This window comes from Orycteropus afer, unplaced genomic scaffold, assembly GCF_000298275.1.
Source record: "Orycteropus afer afer isolate SDZICR_OR568_19922 unplaced genomic scaffold, OryAfe1.0 scaffold00074, whole genome shotgun sequence".
In the NCBI taxonomy this organism is placed as follows: domain Eukaryota; kingdom Metazoa; phylum Chordata; class Mammalia; order Tubulidentata; family Orycteropodidae; genus Orycteropus; species Orycteropus afer.
The window spans coordinates 5,913,567-5,929,409 of NW_006921661.1; the positions used below are offsets into that span (position 1 = coordinate 5,913,567).

Sequence of the window (15,843 nt, forward strand, 5' to 3'; positions counted from 1 at the left end):
CCAGGGGACCCACAGAATGACACAATGTCAGAGGGTCCCATGTCAGTGAGCACAGGGCAGGGGTCACCTGGGAAAAGTGCTCTGGGCATGGTCAAGGAGGATTAAAGCTGCCATCTTGATGTGTGTTGTCTCTTTTTGAGGTGTCAGAAGGAAGGTAGGGACAGAGCATGCTGGGTTTGGGGTTGGCCTGGCCTCAAAATGTAAGGAAGAACATTCTCAGAAATTGATGGGAGAATGCCAGGAGACGCTGGAGCCCCTACCCTGCATAAGCCATGGTGCTGGAGCTCTTTAACCACCCTGGAGTTGGGAGCCAGTACCTCCATATTGTGCCTGGGGAGGCGGGCTTGGAGAGGTAAAGTGACTGTCCAAGGCCACACAGCATAGTCTGGCAGAGCCAGGATCCCACCAGGTTCTGGCTTCAGAGCACATGCATGCCTTCCACGGTTAACAAGGAAGTGCACAAGCTGGTGGGGAGTGGTCCTGGGTCTAGGGTAGGGCAAGGGAGTGGGACTAGCAGGTCTCATCATGGCTACATGGAATTCTGAGTCCCCTGGCTTTTGGGGGACAACCCCTTAGCCAGGAGATGCTGCTTCCCCCAAGGATGGAGTTTGGTTTTGGCATTTCAGGACTATGAGACTGACTGAAGAAGCCTACCCCCATTCCCAGCACAGTAGAGGCACCTGGTCTGAAAGCCAAAATACAGCCCTTGGGACCAAGGACATCCCTTCCTGTCTTTGAGTTCTTGGGGCTTCTGTGACCTCTGTCCTCCATGGAATGGGGTCAGTGGTAGTCAGGGCAGGTCTTGGACTCCAATCATTGTCCTAAGAGTCTATGTGGTCTTTGGGTATCCTAAGGGAAAGTGGAGAAGCTGAACCCTAGCTCCAGTCTGTTAACCTTTTCATGATGGAATTATTTTCTGCTTTCAATTTGTTGTTGATAACATGTGTTTTCAGTAATGGAAGGTGTGATGAAATCAAGGGGAAAATTTTTTGAGGTAATACGTATTTTGATGCAATTATGTGGGACATATATGTCCTGAGTGGGCTCATGGTAGGAGTGGTGGGTGACTGTTTCTTCATATTCACACAGTTATACAGTCCACATTGGGGGGTAGCACATACTATACCTGGGATAGGTGTTTCCCAAGAAACCTGAGAGGCTGAAAATATTGGTGAACTATATATATATCCTATGGGTTACAAAAGGTTTACATAAACCTGGGCCATCTTCGGTGCCAAGGGATGGGTTTCTCCTCCATATAGGGGTCTTCTGGATGGTGTTCTCAGGATCTAAGAGATTCTGGAGATTTTTTAGAGGAAAAGAAAAGAAATTTTGGCATCCAGACTCGGCCACTTACATTAAGGTCTAGAGCTCCCCTTGAGCCCCTCAAGGAACTGTGAGGAAGCATCTTTCTATCCCCCTTGTTTGGCCCTCTAGTGCCACTCTAACAGAAAAACACCACAAATGGAGGGCCTCAACAAATAGGGGTTTATTCTCTTATACTTCTGCTGAATTCCGAGTTAAAAGTGTCAGCTCTAGGGGCTGGGTAAAAGCCCCTCGACTTTGGGTTTCAGCTCTGCCTCTTGTTTCTGACCCACTGAAGCTGGAGGCTTCTCTTAACTCAGGCAGCTGCTGGTTACTGAGGCTGACAAACCCAAGGTCAACAAGTAAAATGGCACAGTCCCAAAATTATGAAGCAACATAGCAAACCAGTAATTCAAGTCCATTAACAGTCCAGGATCAGCAGATAACATGGCATGCCATTGAGATGAAGACCGGCCAAATACAGGATCCAGATGTGCCAAAAGCTCAGAGACCTTTCTTAAAGCTGTCTTCTTATATACTGGAAGCAGACCACATCCCTAAGACAGCTACTCAGCTGCTTGTAGTAGATCCCACCATGGAGCTGATTGCCAGTCTCATCATGGGGAATAACTACATAGAGCTGCCACTCAAAACCAGGCCCAGCCAAGTTGACACACAACTACCACACCTCCCAACAGAAATTCTGGCAAGGGCTTCCCCTCCTGGGGCAGAGATCAGCTCCCACCTGTCCCTGGACACAAAGGAGTGTCAGCAGAAGCGGGGACTACTGGGTCAGGGTTGAAAGGCACTGCACTATCCAAAATGCCCCAATAGCCTCTTTTACAGCTTCTGACAGACTCACCCAGGAAACTGAATTTGATCTTTTATGTCAGCCCCTCCCTGTCTGGTCAGCACTCTCTCCCCTCACTGGCACACTGGCACAGGGTGTTCCAGGTTTCTGTCCACAACTGGGCAACTTGAGTCATCCTAGAGCTCAAGGTAGAAACTGAATGGGAGTGGAGGGGTGTTGGGAGTTGGGAGTGGAACAGCCAGTCAGCATCCTTCTATTACCAGAGCCTTGCACTACACTACCCACACCCCGGTCCAGGACTGCCTCACCCCAAAAAATGAATGAATGTCTAATGGAGGCCTGCCCCTCTTCTGCTGGACAGAAGGCTGGGGCTGTCTCCATCGTTAGCTGAGCCCTTAAACTGGGGTCAACCCTGGATCTTCTCCCTTAACCTGAGTGGTTATTACGATCTCCACCTTCCTGATGCCCTCCTGTCTCCTCCATTTGTGTGCAGGGCAGCCTCACTGCCTACTCTACAGAGAAACAACAGACAGGTCCCCTCCACCTCTGCTGCCACCTGCAAACCCAGTGGCACCTCACTCCTTCCTTTCTCCCCTCGGACCTCAGGGGTTAAGTCTCCTTCACCTCTAGAGTCCCTACCTAAACCCTCTGCTCCTCTTTCCCAAGTACAGATAAAAAGGTGCTTGAATCTCACATCCTTTAATAGTAAAACATCAACTCCTGTGGCAGTAGGGGGAAGGGGGAGACACCATTCCCTGGAGCAGGGTCCCTGGAACAGAATCTCCAGTCAGGCCTCACTACATCACTCAGCCAACATCATAGGGACCTGTCCCCCTATCACGGACCTTCCACAAACTCTGGAACAGCCTGAGCCTGCCCAGGATGGGGCCCCTACAGCACACAGCCCCAGTGACAGTAACTCCGTATCTCACATCACTTTCACTCACAAACTCTCTCTTGAATGTCACAGCAACCCAATAGGATAAGCACAGCAGGAATTGCGATTATCCCTTCTGAGATGAGGGGCCTGGGGCCAAGGGGTGAGCAGTAAGGGTCACACAACTCATGGCAGGACTAAGCCCCAGGTGCCACAGGCCCATTCAAACTCTTGTCAAGGCAACTCTCCCCCTAAATGGCTTCCATCTTCCATGAGGGTCAATCCCTTCACTAACCCCAAAGAAGCCAGGCCCTGAAGCACTCCTATGAGGCAGCTATTGATCCAGTGCCAACCTGTAGAAATCAGGACTAGGCAACAGCTGCACTGTTTTCCCCTCCACCCTGCCCTGGCCTACCTGGGGCCACCACACCCTACCCCACTATGTTCACTCTGAGGGATGTGCCTAGCTGAAGGGGGGCAGTAAAAGCCTCCCTTAACTCAAACCACAGACACAAGACCACACTGTCCACAGAGACACTGATCCCTGTACACACACTGCCACGTGACACAGAATCCTCACATATATATACACACGTCCACAGAGACACAGACCCCTGCCACACAAAGAGAAGGAACACACAAGACAGGTAGCTAGACACACAAAGTCCCATATGTTTGCTGTCAAACACACAGATGTGGGATAGCGTCACACAGAAGCAGAAAGAGGGAAACCTAGATTGATAAACCACACAGTTACACATACACTCCCCAATGCTACTCAGTCACTACGTTTTTTGCACTCCCACAGTGTAATACCTGCACACTCACAACCACACCGGGCAGGCACCCACCCCACACACACCCTCACACGCCTGGACGTCATTCAGAGGCACAGCCAGCGCCAGGTCACCCTCAATCTCAGTCACAGAGGATCCCAGAGAGGGTAGCTCACAATCTCACGCTTATTCCCGCCCCCTCCCTCCCAGGGCGGGTCCTTGAGGGGAACAAAAGCCCAGCGTCCTTGCTCCCCTCCCCCCACCTCTTTCCTCCACTCGTTCTAGCGTCCAGCCCCTTTGTCCTCCCACAGCTGAGCCTGATCGGGAGTCCAGGCAGAGCGGCGGGGACACTGGAGCCGGGACGCCAGGCGTGTGGGTCGTGGGCACTGACAGGAGCGGCCTCTGTGCGCAAGCAGCAGCTGCCGAGCACCTGGGAGAGGGCGTGACCAGGTAAGAATCGGAGACATCCGGGGCGGGGCTCCCGGGCTCGGCAGCCGGCGGCATAGTATTCGCGAGTCTTAATGGGTTTTTGTGTGAGTGGGCGTGTATGTGTGACAAAGAAAGAAACGGTTATTCAAGTCAGCTTCTGGGGGCTGAGTCCCCGAGTCTGCGTCCGGACTCTCTTCGGATCCTTTACTCGTGCCAGGATAGGAGAATGTCAGAACAAGCCGTGCCCGAGCAATCCCTACCTTTTTTGTTCCAACTGGTTGTCGATCGTCCCCTAGACTAGAAATCCCCAGGGTAGAACTTGTGTCTAACCTCTCCGTGTGTGCACAGGACTCAGCGTAGTAGACAACATTAAAATGAATGAAAAAGTGCCACACTTCCCAGGAGGGGCTCACACCTTCGCCTCAGGCAGTTTCTTGACTCCTTGTGCTGTGGGACACCTCCGCAGGGAGAAGTCCCTCCTTATGCTGATAAGACCTGCCCCCTTGGGTTTCAGCTCAGCATGGCTGCCTTCTCAGGCTCCTGAGGACAGTCAGAGTGGGCACAGTATGCCCTAGTGACCTGCCTCACCCTCCTTGCTGGTTCTAGTCTGCTTCTCAGGACATGCCCCCACACCCCTGGCAAGTGTGACAGAGAGGCTAGGGAAGCAGAGCCTGGAGCCAGATTGGGCTCTGACCCAGTCCAAGGGTAAAGAAGTTAATTTCCTCCGAGTCCTACCCACCAGGGAGTTCATCTCCCTGCGCACTGAGGCAGGGGACCGACTGCCCAAGATGACTGCACCCTGAAAGGCAGGCTGACACTGCATAGGATCCAACCTTCATAGGAGAGCAGCTGGGATCAGACAGAGGGAGGAGAGGCAAAGGGCAGAGGGCAGAACTGCTGCACTCCTTTGAGTAAGGGGCCATAGAAAGGAGTGAGCTCCCTGTCACTGGAGGTGTGCAAATAGAGGCTGTATGTCCATATCAGCCGAATCATAATCAGCATAGGTACAGCCCTTCAGTCTGTAGAATGCTTTCACAAACACCGCTCCTTTGACCCTCAAACTTCTGAAAGACCGGTTCCCTCTGTGCTTGTTTCTTCATGACAATCTTAAACCAAACCAATCCCAAAAAAGGGTCTAAAGAAACTCACAGGGTTGTGTGAGAGTCAAATAAAATCTCACACACACACACACACAAAAAACATGGTATGCTTCTTTCCCCTTTAATAAAAACAATGAAAAAAAATTATTTATTGAACTTGTACTATGTTCCCTTTTCATACGTTCCATTTAATAGTCACAGCAACCCTTTTAAAGGAGGCTTTATGATCCCCTTTTTATAGATGAGGTTTCTGGTGCAGGGGTTGACCTGATCCAGGTCACACAGTGAACCAGTGGTAGAGGCAGGATTAGAACTCAGATCAGTCTTAAAGCTGAACTTTTTCTACCTCCTTGAGAACACCAAGAGAAGTCACACTAGATAGAGAGAAGGTCAACTTCCCTCAGCCTGGGCTCTAATCTCATGCCTTCCCTGACTTTGGGCCTTTGCACAGGCTGTTCCCTGTGCTGCTGGAGACATTCTCTCTCCTCTCCCTTCCCTTTACCTGGCTAATTTTACCCATCCCTCTCATCTCAGTTTAAAGGTCATCCCCTCAAGGATACTGTCTTCCTTCCTTCCTGATATTGCCCCCAGAATGGGTTAAGTGCCTCTTCCTTAAGCAAGCCTAATAGTCGATACTTTCCCCATGAGGCCTGCCCAGCTGTGAGTTCCAGGAAGGGAGAGACTGTCCTGCTCACTGCCTGGCACAGAGAAAATCCTCAATAAATACGTATTTCATACATTCACTCAACCTTGAACAAGTATTAGTTGAGCAGGGCCAGATCCCCTGCTATTGGGGTTGTTGTTATGTGCCGTCGAGTTGGTCCCGACTCATAGCGACCCCTCCTTGGGTTTCCAAGGCAGTATCACTAAAAAGTAGGATTCCCCAACCTTCCTTCCGAGGAGTGGCTGGTGGGTTTGAACTGGTTAGCAGTCAAGTGCCTTAGACACTAGGCTACCAGATCCCCTGCTGTTGGGTAGAGGGTACATTTTAAATGGAATGAACCAGAGTGAGCCAAGGAGGTACAGCTAAGGCTTCCTTTTGCCTCTCTAGATTCACTCTCCACTCTCCTCCTCCTTTGTTTTGTGGGGGTGGGTGGGTGGAGGGAGGGAGCTGACCTGCACTGGTGGGCTCCCCTTGCTTTTGATCAATGGGAAGCTTCAGTAGGAAACCCAGCAGGAGGCAGGATGGGAGTAGGAGAGATAGGTAGAATTATTATCCTCTCCCAACTGGGTCTCTGTGGGGTTACCTGAATCCCCTGACCAAAGGCTACAAGCCTCATCAGATGGCCTTCCCTAAACAGGTATTTTGACCAGGTTTCAGTAGCCTTTCTGCCCTCGGGGAGGTTTAAAGGCTTAAAGATCTTGGGGCCTTAAAGCCTCCCTGTTGCTTTCCGGGTATTGGTAGTCTCTAAAGGAGCTCTGGGAGCATAGTGCCTAAGGAGTTGATTGCTAACCAGGAGACTGGCGGTTTAAACCCACCAGCCACTCCTCAGAATGATGATGGGGCAATCTATTTCTGTAGTGATACTGCCTTGGAAACCCAAGGAGGGGTCGCTATGAGTCGGGGCCAACTCCAGGGCACATACCAACAACAACAATAAAGGAGCTCTGGGAGCTCTGGTGGTGTAGTGCCTAAGGCATTTGACTGCTAACCAGAAGGCTGGTGGTTCAAACCCACATGCCACTCCTTGGAAGGAAGATTGGGCAATCCGCTTCCATAAAGATTTACTGCCTTGGAAACCCAATGGGGCCCTTAGGAGTCCCAATCAACTCGATGGCAGTGGGTTTGGTTCGGTTTTTGGAAATGCTGCCTACGACGCTTTTGTAAATCGTTCCTTTATTAGATTCTTCTCAAATTACCCTAGTTGAGCGCAAACCATCTGTTTTCTGCAGATAAGAATAGAAAAAGCTTAGCGAGTCTGAAGAACAGAAAGGGCAATATGGCTGAAGTGGGTAAGTAAGGAAGAGACGGTGGTACAGTTGAGAAGGGAGGGAGACCGGAGCTAGATGGCTATAGCTATAAAGAAACTGGATGGGTGAATGGAAAGATAGTTGACCAACTGCAAATACACATGTATATTTGCATGCATGAACAAATGAGTAAACAAGTGGACAAACCAATGAATGAATGAAGGGAATGTGTGATGAGCTGGGCCTCCTGCCACTTAACCCAGTTCCAGCCAGGTGGACATCCGTGACTGTGTTCTCTATCCTACAGGATGCTAGAGGCCTCCAGGCGCGAGGAGTCAGAGCCGGGCTCTGAGGCGCAGTGCGTGGGGACCTGCCACGCGCAGAGAGTCCTGCGGACCCTCAATGCTTATCGGCAGAGCGGCACTCTCACCGACGTGGTGCTGCGCGCTGGAGGCCGCGATTTCCCGTGCCACCGTGCTGCGCTCAGCGCGGGAAGTGCTTACTTCCGCAGCTTGTTTGAGGCTGGGCGGCCAGAACACAGCCTCGCTGTGGTGCCGGTAGTGCTGCTGGCGCCTGATGGGCCAGGCGCAGGATCTGCCGGGGCGACGGCGGCCACGGCGCTGGCCGTGGTGCTCGACTACGTGTATGGCGCGGGCGTGCGGTTGCGCGCAGAGGACGAGGCGGCGGCCGTCCTGGCACTGGCTGAGCGATTGGGTGTGGCAGGTCTGCGCGAAGCCTGCGCGCGCTTCCTCGAAGGCCGCCTACGTGCGGCCAACAGTCTGGCGCTTCGCCGCGTGGCCGCCGCCTTCTCGCTCGTCTCGCTGGCGGAGCGCTGCGGCCGCGTGCTGCGCCAGGCCTTCGCGGAGGTGGTGCGCCATTCCGACTTCCTGGAGCTGGCCCCGGACGAGGTGGCTGCGCTGCTGGCCGACCCGGCCCTAGGCGTGGCCCGAGAGGAGGCCGTGTACGAGGCGGCCATGCGCTGGGTGCGCCACGACGCGCCGGCCCGCCGTGGGCAGCTACGGCGCCTACTGGAGCACGTGCGCTTGCCTCTGCTGGCGCCTGCTTACTTCCTGGAGAAGGTGGAGGCGGATGAGCTGCTGCAGGCTTGCGGCGAGTGCCGCCCACTGCTGCTGGAGGCCCGTGCCTGCTTCATCCTGGGCCGCGAGGCCGGTGCGCTGCGAGCCCGACCGCGGAGGTACAGCTTGATGCATCCTGACTCCCGCCCTCCGTTATTTCCGCCTTCCTCAGCCATTCAGTCATTCCTTCATCATCCCCTCATTCAGTTACGCAATTGTACCTCTTGAATGAGATTCACTTCTTCGTTCAGGAAACACTTGATAGGTTTGATGCTGCAAATTCTGCCTTTGAAGAATTAACAGTCCAATGGGGAGATGCAGGGATTCTCACTTATGAACCTATTCATTCCATAATACTGAGTGTTTACTCTGTGCCAGGTACCCTGCTGAGTGCCCAGGAGTGGGGAGTAGTTTGGAAACACTCTTTCCCCTCTGGGAGATTATGAAAGGATACCAATAGGCAAGTGACAGGGGAGTGAAAAAATTAAAGTGACTTCTCCCATTCCTGGAACACCAGATCAGGAGTGAGGGTGGAATAGTCCAAGACTGGCTGTCCACTTTACGATTAGAAAGCAGGGACTCCTCTGACTTACCACTCCATTGCCAACACTAAGTTCAGGGCCTGGTACAAAAATACTCAGTATTTGCTGAATGAATTAGGAACCAGTGGCCAGTGGGTTTGGAAATAACGGTGGGGTTAGAAGCCACCCGGGTCAGTGGACAGGCAGTTAGCTTTCTTTCATGGAAGGGTAAGTGGCCTAATTCAGTGGAATTAGTGATAAAGGGGGAGCACTGGTGGCGTAGTGCCTAAGGCACTTGACTGCTAACCAGAAGGCTGGCGGTTCAAACCCACCAGCCAGTCCTCGGAAGGAAGGTTGGGCAATCTACTATTCATAGTGATACCGCCTCGGAAACCCAAGGAGGGGTCGCTATGAGTCGGACCCAACTCGACAGCAGTGAGAGTGATAAAGGGGTGGATTTAGGAGATTGTTACAAGGAAAGGGCAGTCAGAGATGGAGGTCAGAAAAGGGTGATGAAGAGAAGGGGTTAGGATCAGACAAATTTAGGCTTCAATCCAGCTCTGTCTCTTACTGACTGCATGATTTCGGGCAAACCAAAGTTAGTGAGTTTTCTCCCCTAACAGGTAATCCCTACCCAATAGAACAATCATAAGGATTACAGGAGGTGATTTTTCTAGGTAAGGGTAAAGGGTCTGTAAAGGTAATTTTTCTGTAGTTTAATGTTCAATATGATGGGGTGAGGATTAGTGACCCTCTTCCCATAAATAGCCAAAGGGAAGGTTGGAAGTGACAGAGCCCAATATAGAGGTCTGCAGGGGGGTATGAAAGGGCAGCAGGACCGTACAGTGTGGTCAGCGAGAGGGCCAAGAGGGGGCGAAATTTGGGTACGGATCATCGGGCATTGGGCTTATCCCCACGCTAGATTCATGGACCTAGCGGAAGTGATCGTGGTCATCGGTGGCTGTGACCGCAAGGGGCTACTGAAGCTGCCCTTCACGGATGCCTACCACCCAGAGAGCCGGCGCTGGACCCCACTGCCCAGCCTGCCCGGATACACGCGCTCAGAGTTCGCCGCCTGTGCCCTCCGCAATGACGTCTATGTCTCCGGTGAGGGCGGGGCCCTCAGGGAATTCACGGGAGATTGGCTCTTCGCCTCCCACACACCCGCCAACACCCTTTCTTCTCTTCCAATGGGAGCGGTATTTTTCCTGACACTCTGTATTTATTGGTTATAGTGGTATGTTGTCCAGCAGAGCCAATCACCAGTCTGACTGCCCCTTATTCCAGCAACATCAGCTTCCATTTATATTATTATATATAATCACTTCTTTTTTATGTGGCCTACTCTGTACTCTGGTAGCATAGTGCCTAAAGCATTTGACTGTTAACCAGAAGGCTGGCGGTTCAAAGCCACCAGCCACTCCTCGGAAGGAAGGTTGGGCAATCTATTTCCATAGTGATACTGCTTAGGAAACCCAAGGAGGAGTCACTGTGAGTCAGATATGACTCAATAGCAGTAGATTTGGTTTGGTTTTTGGACTGTGTGCTGGATATTATGCTAAGCAGCTTGCCCTTGTTATCTCTTTTAATTCCCCCTATAATCCTAATATGAACAAACGGTGCACTCCCTGAAATTCAGGTCATGGAGATTCCGAGATGTATAAGGCCGAATGTGATCAGAGCTCTAAGAGTTTCCAACAGATCTGGAAGCACAGGGAAGGAGCAGTTAGGTCTTACTCAGGCAGTCTGGCCCAGCTTCACAGAAGGGGTGATTTTTCAGCTGTCCTTAAAGGGAAGACTGGAGGGAACAGCGTAGGCAAAGGCATGAAGGCAGGAGTGTGCAGAAAGGATCCCTGGCACTGGGGGCCCTGAAATTGATTATCGGGTTACCCTCCATCCCTCACCCCTTCAAATTCAGGTGGCTCTGCTGCTTTCTCTCTGACCCCAGTACACTCCTGACTCTTGTTTGGACATCCACTGAGCTCTTTCCTTTAATAGAGATCTAAGTGCCCATGTCTTTGCTGCCCAGAGTGCAGAGCCTGGCACATCACCATAAGTTAACCTGGTGAATATCAGATCCTCCTTCCTGAATTCATCAGGGCTCGTCCCTTAAGAGCCTAATCCAACCTTTCCATCACTCATTCAAAGCACATTCTCTGGCTCAGAGTCACACTGGCCTAGGGGGAAAGTCCTTCCTGCTATCATTAACCCCTTCTCTGAAGCTGGGGGTTTATGCTTCTAGCCCTTGGGAGTGGGGGTGGCTGGGGCTAGCAAGAGGGCCTGGGGGGGGGGGGCAAAGCTGCCTTTCTCTCCCTAGGAGGCCACATCAACAGCCGTGACGTATGGATGTTTAGCTCCCATCTGCACACCTGGATCAAGGTGGCCTCGCTGCACAGGGGCAGGTGGAGGCACAAGATGGCAGTCATTCAAGGCCAGGTAAGGATACTGCAGCTGCTGCCCTGGAGTTCAAAGCACTGACCTATGGATGCCCTGGGGGAAGGCCCTCTAAGATACCCAATTTGTAAGAAGGGATCTGAGGCCCAAAATAGGAAAGGGACTTGCCCAAGATCACATAACCTACTATTGCCAATAATAATGATTGCAGTTACTATAACAATTCAGCTTAGTGGTCAGGAAGGACCAGGCAGTGTTTTTTGTTTTTTAATTTTATTGTGATTTGGGTGAAAGTTTACAGAGCAAATTCGTCATCCATACAGCAGTTCACATACACTTTGTCTCATGACATTGAATGCAATTTACCACAATGCAACAGCTCCCCTCTCATTTCCTCCCCATAGTTACCTCTTCCCTGTGTCCTTCCCTCCATGTACTCCTGCCCGCTGAGCTCTCTCAGGGGCTCCACCAGGCTCTATCAGACCAGCAAACATGGTCCCTCTCTTTTTTTCTTCCCCTAGCTCTTCTGGTCTCATAGTCATATAGGCTGAGGATCATACGGTGTACCAACCCCTTGGACTAATTGCTTCCATGCATCTTTGGTTGTCTTCATTCTTCTTTGCTCTTGATGAGAAGAGACCCGTTGCATCTAGATGGCTGCTTGCAAGCTTTTATTATTATTATTGTGATTTAGGTGAAAGTTGACAGAGCAAATTCACTTTCCATACAACAGCTCACATACACTTTGTCCCATGACATTGACTACAATTTACCACAATGCAACAGCTCCCCTCCCACTTCCTCCCCATAGTTACCTCTTCCCTGTGACCTTCCCTCCATGCGCTCCTGCCCCCCGAGCTGTCTCTCTGTGCACACACAGCCCTTCTATTCTCCCCTGGTTGTTCTCTCCAAGGAGTGTATCTACCTAATGTAAATGTTCACCTCATATGTCTGTCTTTTGTTTGGCTGGAAGCCACAGGAGTGGGTTCAATTCCAGACCTGAAGGGTAGCTAGGGGCCATAGTCTCAGTGGTTCCATCAGCCTCTATCAAACCAGCAAACCCCCAACTGGTTGACAGTGGTAGCTGGGTACCATCTAGTTCTTCTGGTCTCATAATCGTATAGGCTGGGGATCACAGTGGTGTACAGGTGCTTGGACTAACTGTTTCCATGAATCTTTGGTTTTCTTCATTCTTCTTTGCTATGAATGAGGAGAGACCCATTGTTGAATCTAGATGACTGCTTGCAAGCTTTTAATATCCCAGTTGCTAGTCACCAAAGTAGGATGTGGAACAATGTTTTTGTGTAGTATATTATGCCAACTGAGCTTGATGTCCCCTGCGATCATGGTCCCAGGCCCACTGGTCCAACTACTTGTTCCCTCTGGGTAGCTGGCTGTGGCCAAGAAGTGACTACAACCTTGTCCGTTGTCAGCTCTACTATATACCTGGGAATTCTTACAGAACATGCAATACACTTGTAAAAACATTATCTGCCACCACTATACATGGTCATGGGCACACTTCCCCCTGCATAGGACATACCTAATCGTTCAGCCTGTCCACCCATCTATCCACCCATATATCAGTGTTTGCCATCACTGACAGTGCAGTACTGTATGTGCAAAAGTGTTCATCTTTGTTGTATGTACCTCCTATGCACCTCTCTCTGTCTTCCTCTTCCTCCATGAGGACTAGGCAGTGTTTTGTCCTGTTGTACATAGGGTCACTATGAGTCAAAATTGACTTGATGGCATCTAAGAACAACAGTGGTCAGAATGTATTTTTGCCCATTCCAAAGAAAGGTGATTCAAGAGAATGTGGAAATTATTGAATAATATCATTAATATTACATGGAAGTAAAATTTTGCTGATTTGTTGTTATGTGCTGTTGAGTCAGACCCGACTCATAATGACCCCTCCTTGGGTTTCTGAGGTGGTATCACTACAGAAGTAGATTGCCCAACCTTGCTTCTGAGGAGTGGCTGGTGGGTTTGAACCTCCAGCCTTCTGGTTAGCAGTCAAGTGCCTTAGGCACTATGCTACCAGAGCTCCCAAATTTTGCTGAAGATGAATCAAAAACGGTTGCAGCAGTATATAGACAGAGAACTTCCAAAAATGCAGTCTGGATTCAGAAGAGGATGCTGAACAAGGGATATCATTGATGATGTCAGATGGATCTTGGCTAAATGCAAAGAATACCAGAAAGATGTTTGTGTTTTATTGACTATGCAAAAGCATTCAATTGTGTAGATCATAACAAATTATGGATAACATTGCAAAGAACAGGAATTCCAGAACATTTAATTGCGTGCATGAGGAATGAACAAGGGGGACACTGCATAGTTTAAAATCGGGAAGGGAGTGTGTCAGGGTTGTATCCTTTTACCATACTTATTCAATCTGTATGCTAAGCAAATAATCTGAGAGGCTGGACTATATGAAGAAGAATGTGCCATCAGGACTGGAGGAAGATTCATTAACAACCTGCAATATGGAGACAACACAACCTTGCTTGCTGAAAGTGAAGATGACTTGAAGCACTTACTGATGAAGATCAAAGGCTACAGGCTTTAGTATGGATTACACCTCAACATAAAGAAAACAAAAATCCTTACAACTGGACCAATAGGCAACATCAGGATAAATGGAGACAACATTGAGGTTGTCAGGGATTTCATTTTATGTGGATCCACAATCAAAATCCATGCAAGTAGCAGTCAAGAAATTGGATGACATATTGCACTGAGAAAATCTGCTGCAAAAGACCTCTTTAAGGTGAGCCTGACCCAAGCAATGGTTTTCTCAGCAGACTCATCATATGCATGTGAAAGCTTGACTATGAATAAGGAAGACCAAAAAAGAGTTGATGCCTTTGAATTGTGGTGTTGGTGAAGAATACTGAAAATACCTTGGACTGCCAGGACAAACAAATCTGTCCTGGAAGAAGTGCAGCTGGGATGCTCCTTAGAAGTGAGAATGGCCAGACTTCGTCTCACCTACTTTGGTCATATTGTCAGAAAGGACCATTCCCTGGAGAAAGATATCATGCTTGGTAAAGTGGAGGGTCAGTGGAAAAAGAGAAGAGTCATAACAAGGTGGATTGACACAGTGGCTGCAACGATGAGCTAGATAGCAAGGACAGTCAGTAAGGACAGTGCAGGATGAGGCACTGTTTTGTTCTGTTGTACATAGGGTCACTGTGAGTCCGAGGCAACTTGCCAGCACCTAACAACAACAGTGGTCAAGGGTGTGAGCTTTGAGGCCAAATAGCCTGGGTTTGAATCTTGACTTCCACTTAAAGGAAAAATAAGTAAATAACAATTATCTTTGTAAGCAACATCTGGAATTCAGAAATTGAAATCAAACCTTCTTAGAATCAGTTAAATGAAGTGGGAAACAATATATGACTAAGTAAAAGTAGCCATGGTGGCACAGTGGTTAAAGTGCTTGCTGCTAACCAAAAGGTTAGTCAAACCCACCAGCCTGTCTTCCAGAGGTGAGGCAGTCTACTCCCTATAAGGTTTTACAGCCTTGGAAACTCTATGGGGCAGTTCTCTGCCCTATGTTGTTATGTACCTTCGAGTCAGACCTGACTCATAATGACCCCTCCTTGGATTTCAGGGGCAGTATCACTACGGATAGTAGATTGCCCCATCTTCCTTCCGAGGAGTGGCTGGTGGGTTTGAACCACCAGCCTTCTGGTTAGCAGTCAAGTGCCTTTGATGTTGGTCAGTAAGCATCAACTTGCTGCCAGTATTTTACCGGTCTAATCCGTGTTCAATACCCATCCTACAGCTAGGTCTCATTTTCCCTGGGTTAGGCAAGTTCAGTAACTTGGTGGAGGTCGCCCAGGTGGTGGCGGCGGCGCTGGGGTAGGCTGCCAGTCTCTTTGGCACCAAAGCTGGGGTGGAGAGTAGTTTTTCTGTGGCGGTGGGGTCGAAACCCAGACAAGCCCTGACTCCCGACGCCCGCACCTCTTACTCTCCGTCATTCCCGCAGCTGTTCGTGGTGGGCGGCTTTGATGGCCTGCGGCGCCTGCGCAGCGTTGAGCGCTACGACCCTTTCTCCAACACCTGGGCGGCGGCCACGCCTCTCCTAGAGGCGGTTAGCTCGGCGGCGGTGGCGCCCTGCGCTGGCCAGCTCTATGTGATCGGGGGCGCGGGCCAGGATGGTCTCAACGTCAACAAGGTAGGGCGTCCCCGGGGCCGTCGGAGAGGGCTCGGGAGGCCGCAGGGAATCAGCAGCGCCTACTGTGTGCCAGACGCAGAGTTCAAGCTTGCATGTCCTTGTCGGTTTTCGCAATCTCCTCAGCAGCCCAGAGGATTTATTTACCGCAATGTTTCAGGGACAGAGATGAGTTTAGAGAGATAACCCCAAGGTCACGCGGCAGGTCGCAGCACAGCTGGTCTCCAGTGCTTGGGCTGGTACCCTCTCACAGATTTTAAAAATTGAGGGCAGGGGCGGGACTAAAATGTTTTTCCTCCATTCGAAAAATAAATAATACACTCACTATTAAAAAATAAATAATACTCACTATTGAAAGTTTAGGAGCTCTGGTAGCATAGTGCCTAAGGCACTTGACTGCTCACCAGAAGGCTGGCGGTTCAAACCCACCAGCCACTCCTCGGAAGGAAGGTTGGGC

The 15,843-nt window shown here is 50.4% G+C and overlaps 1 protein-coding gene across 1 annotated transcript in view; it reads left to right on the forward strand.

Annotated features, from left to right (window-relative positions):
- The first annotated feature begins 272 nt into the window (after window positions 1–272).
- Window positions 273–15,843, forward strand: part of KLHL35 (kelch like family member 35) — a 22,264-nt gene continuing 6,693 nt past the window's right edge. Inside the window, exons 1-6 of the mRNA XM_007940929.2 lie at window positions 273–352; window positions 4,055–4,219; window positions 7,517–8,404; window positions 9,729–9,913; window positions 11,124–11,242; window positions 15,201–15,389. Coding sequence (XP_007939120.2) covers window positions 273–352; window positions 4,055–4,219; window positions 7,517–8,404; window positions 9,729–9,913; window positions 11,124–11,242; window positions 15,201–15,389 — 1,626 coding nt within the window. The remainder of the gene's footprint in view (window positions 353–4,054; window positions 4,220–7,516; window positions 8,405–9,728; window positions 9,914–11,123; window positions 11,243–15,200; window positions 15,390–15,843) is intronic.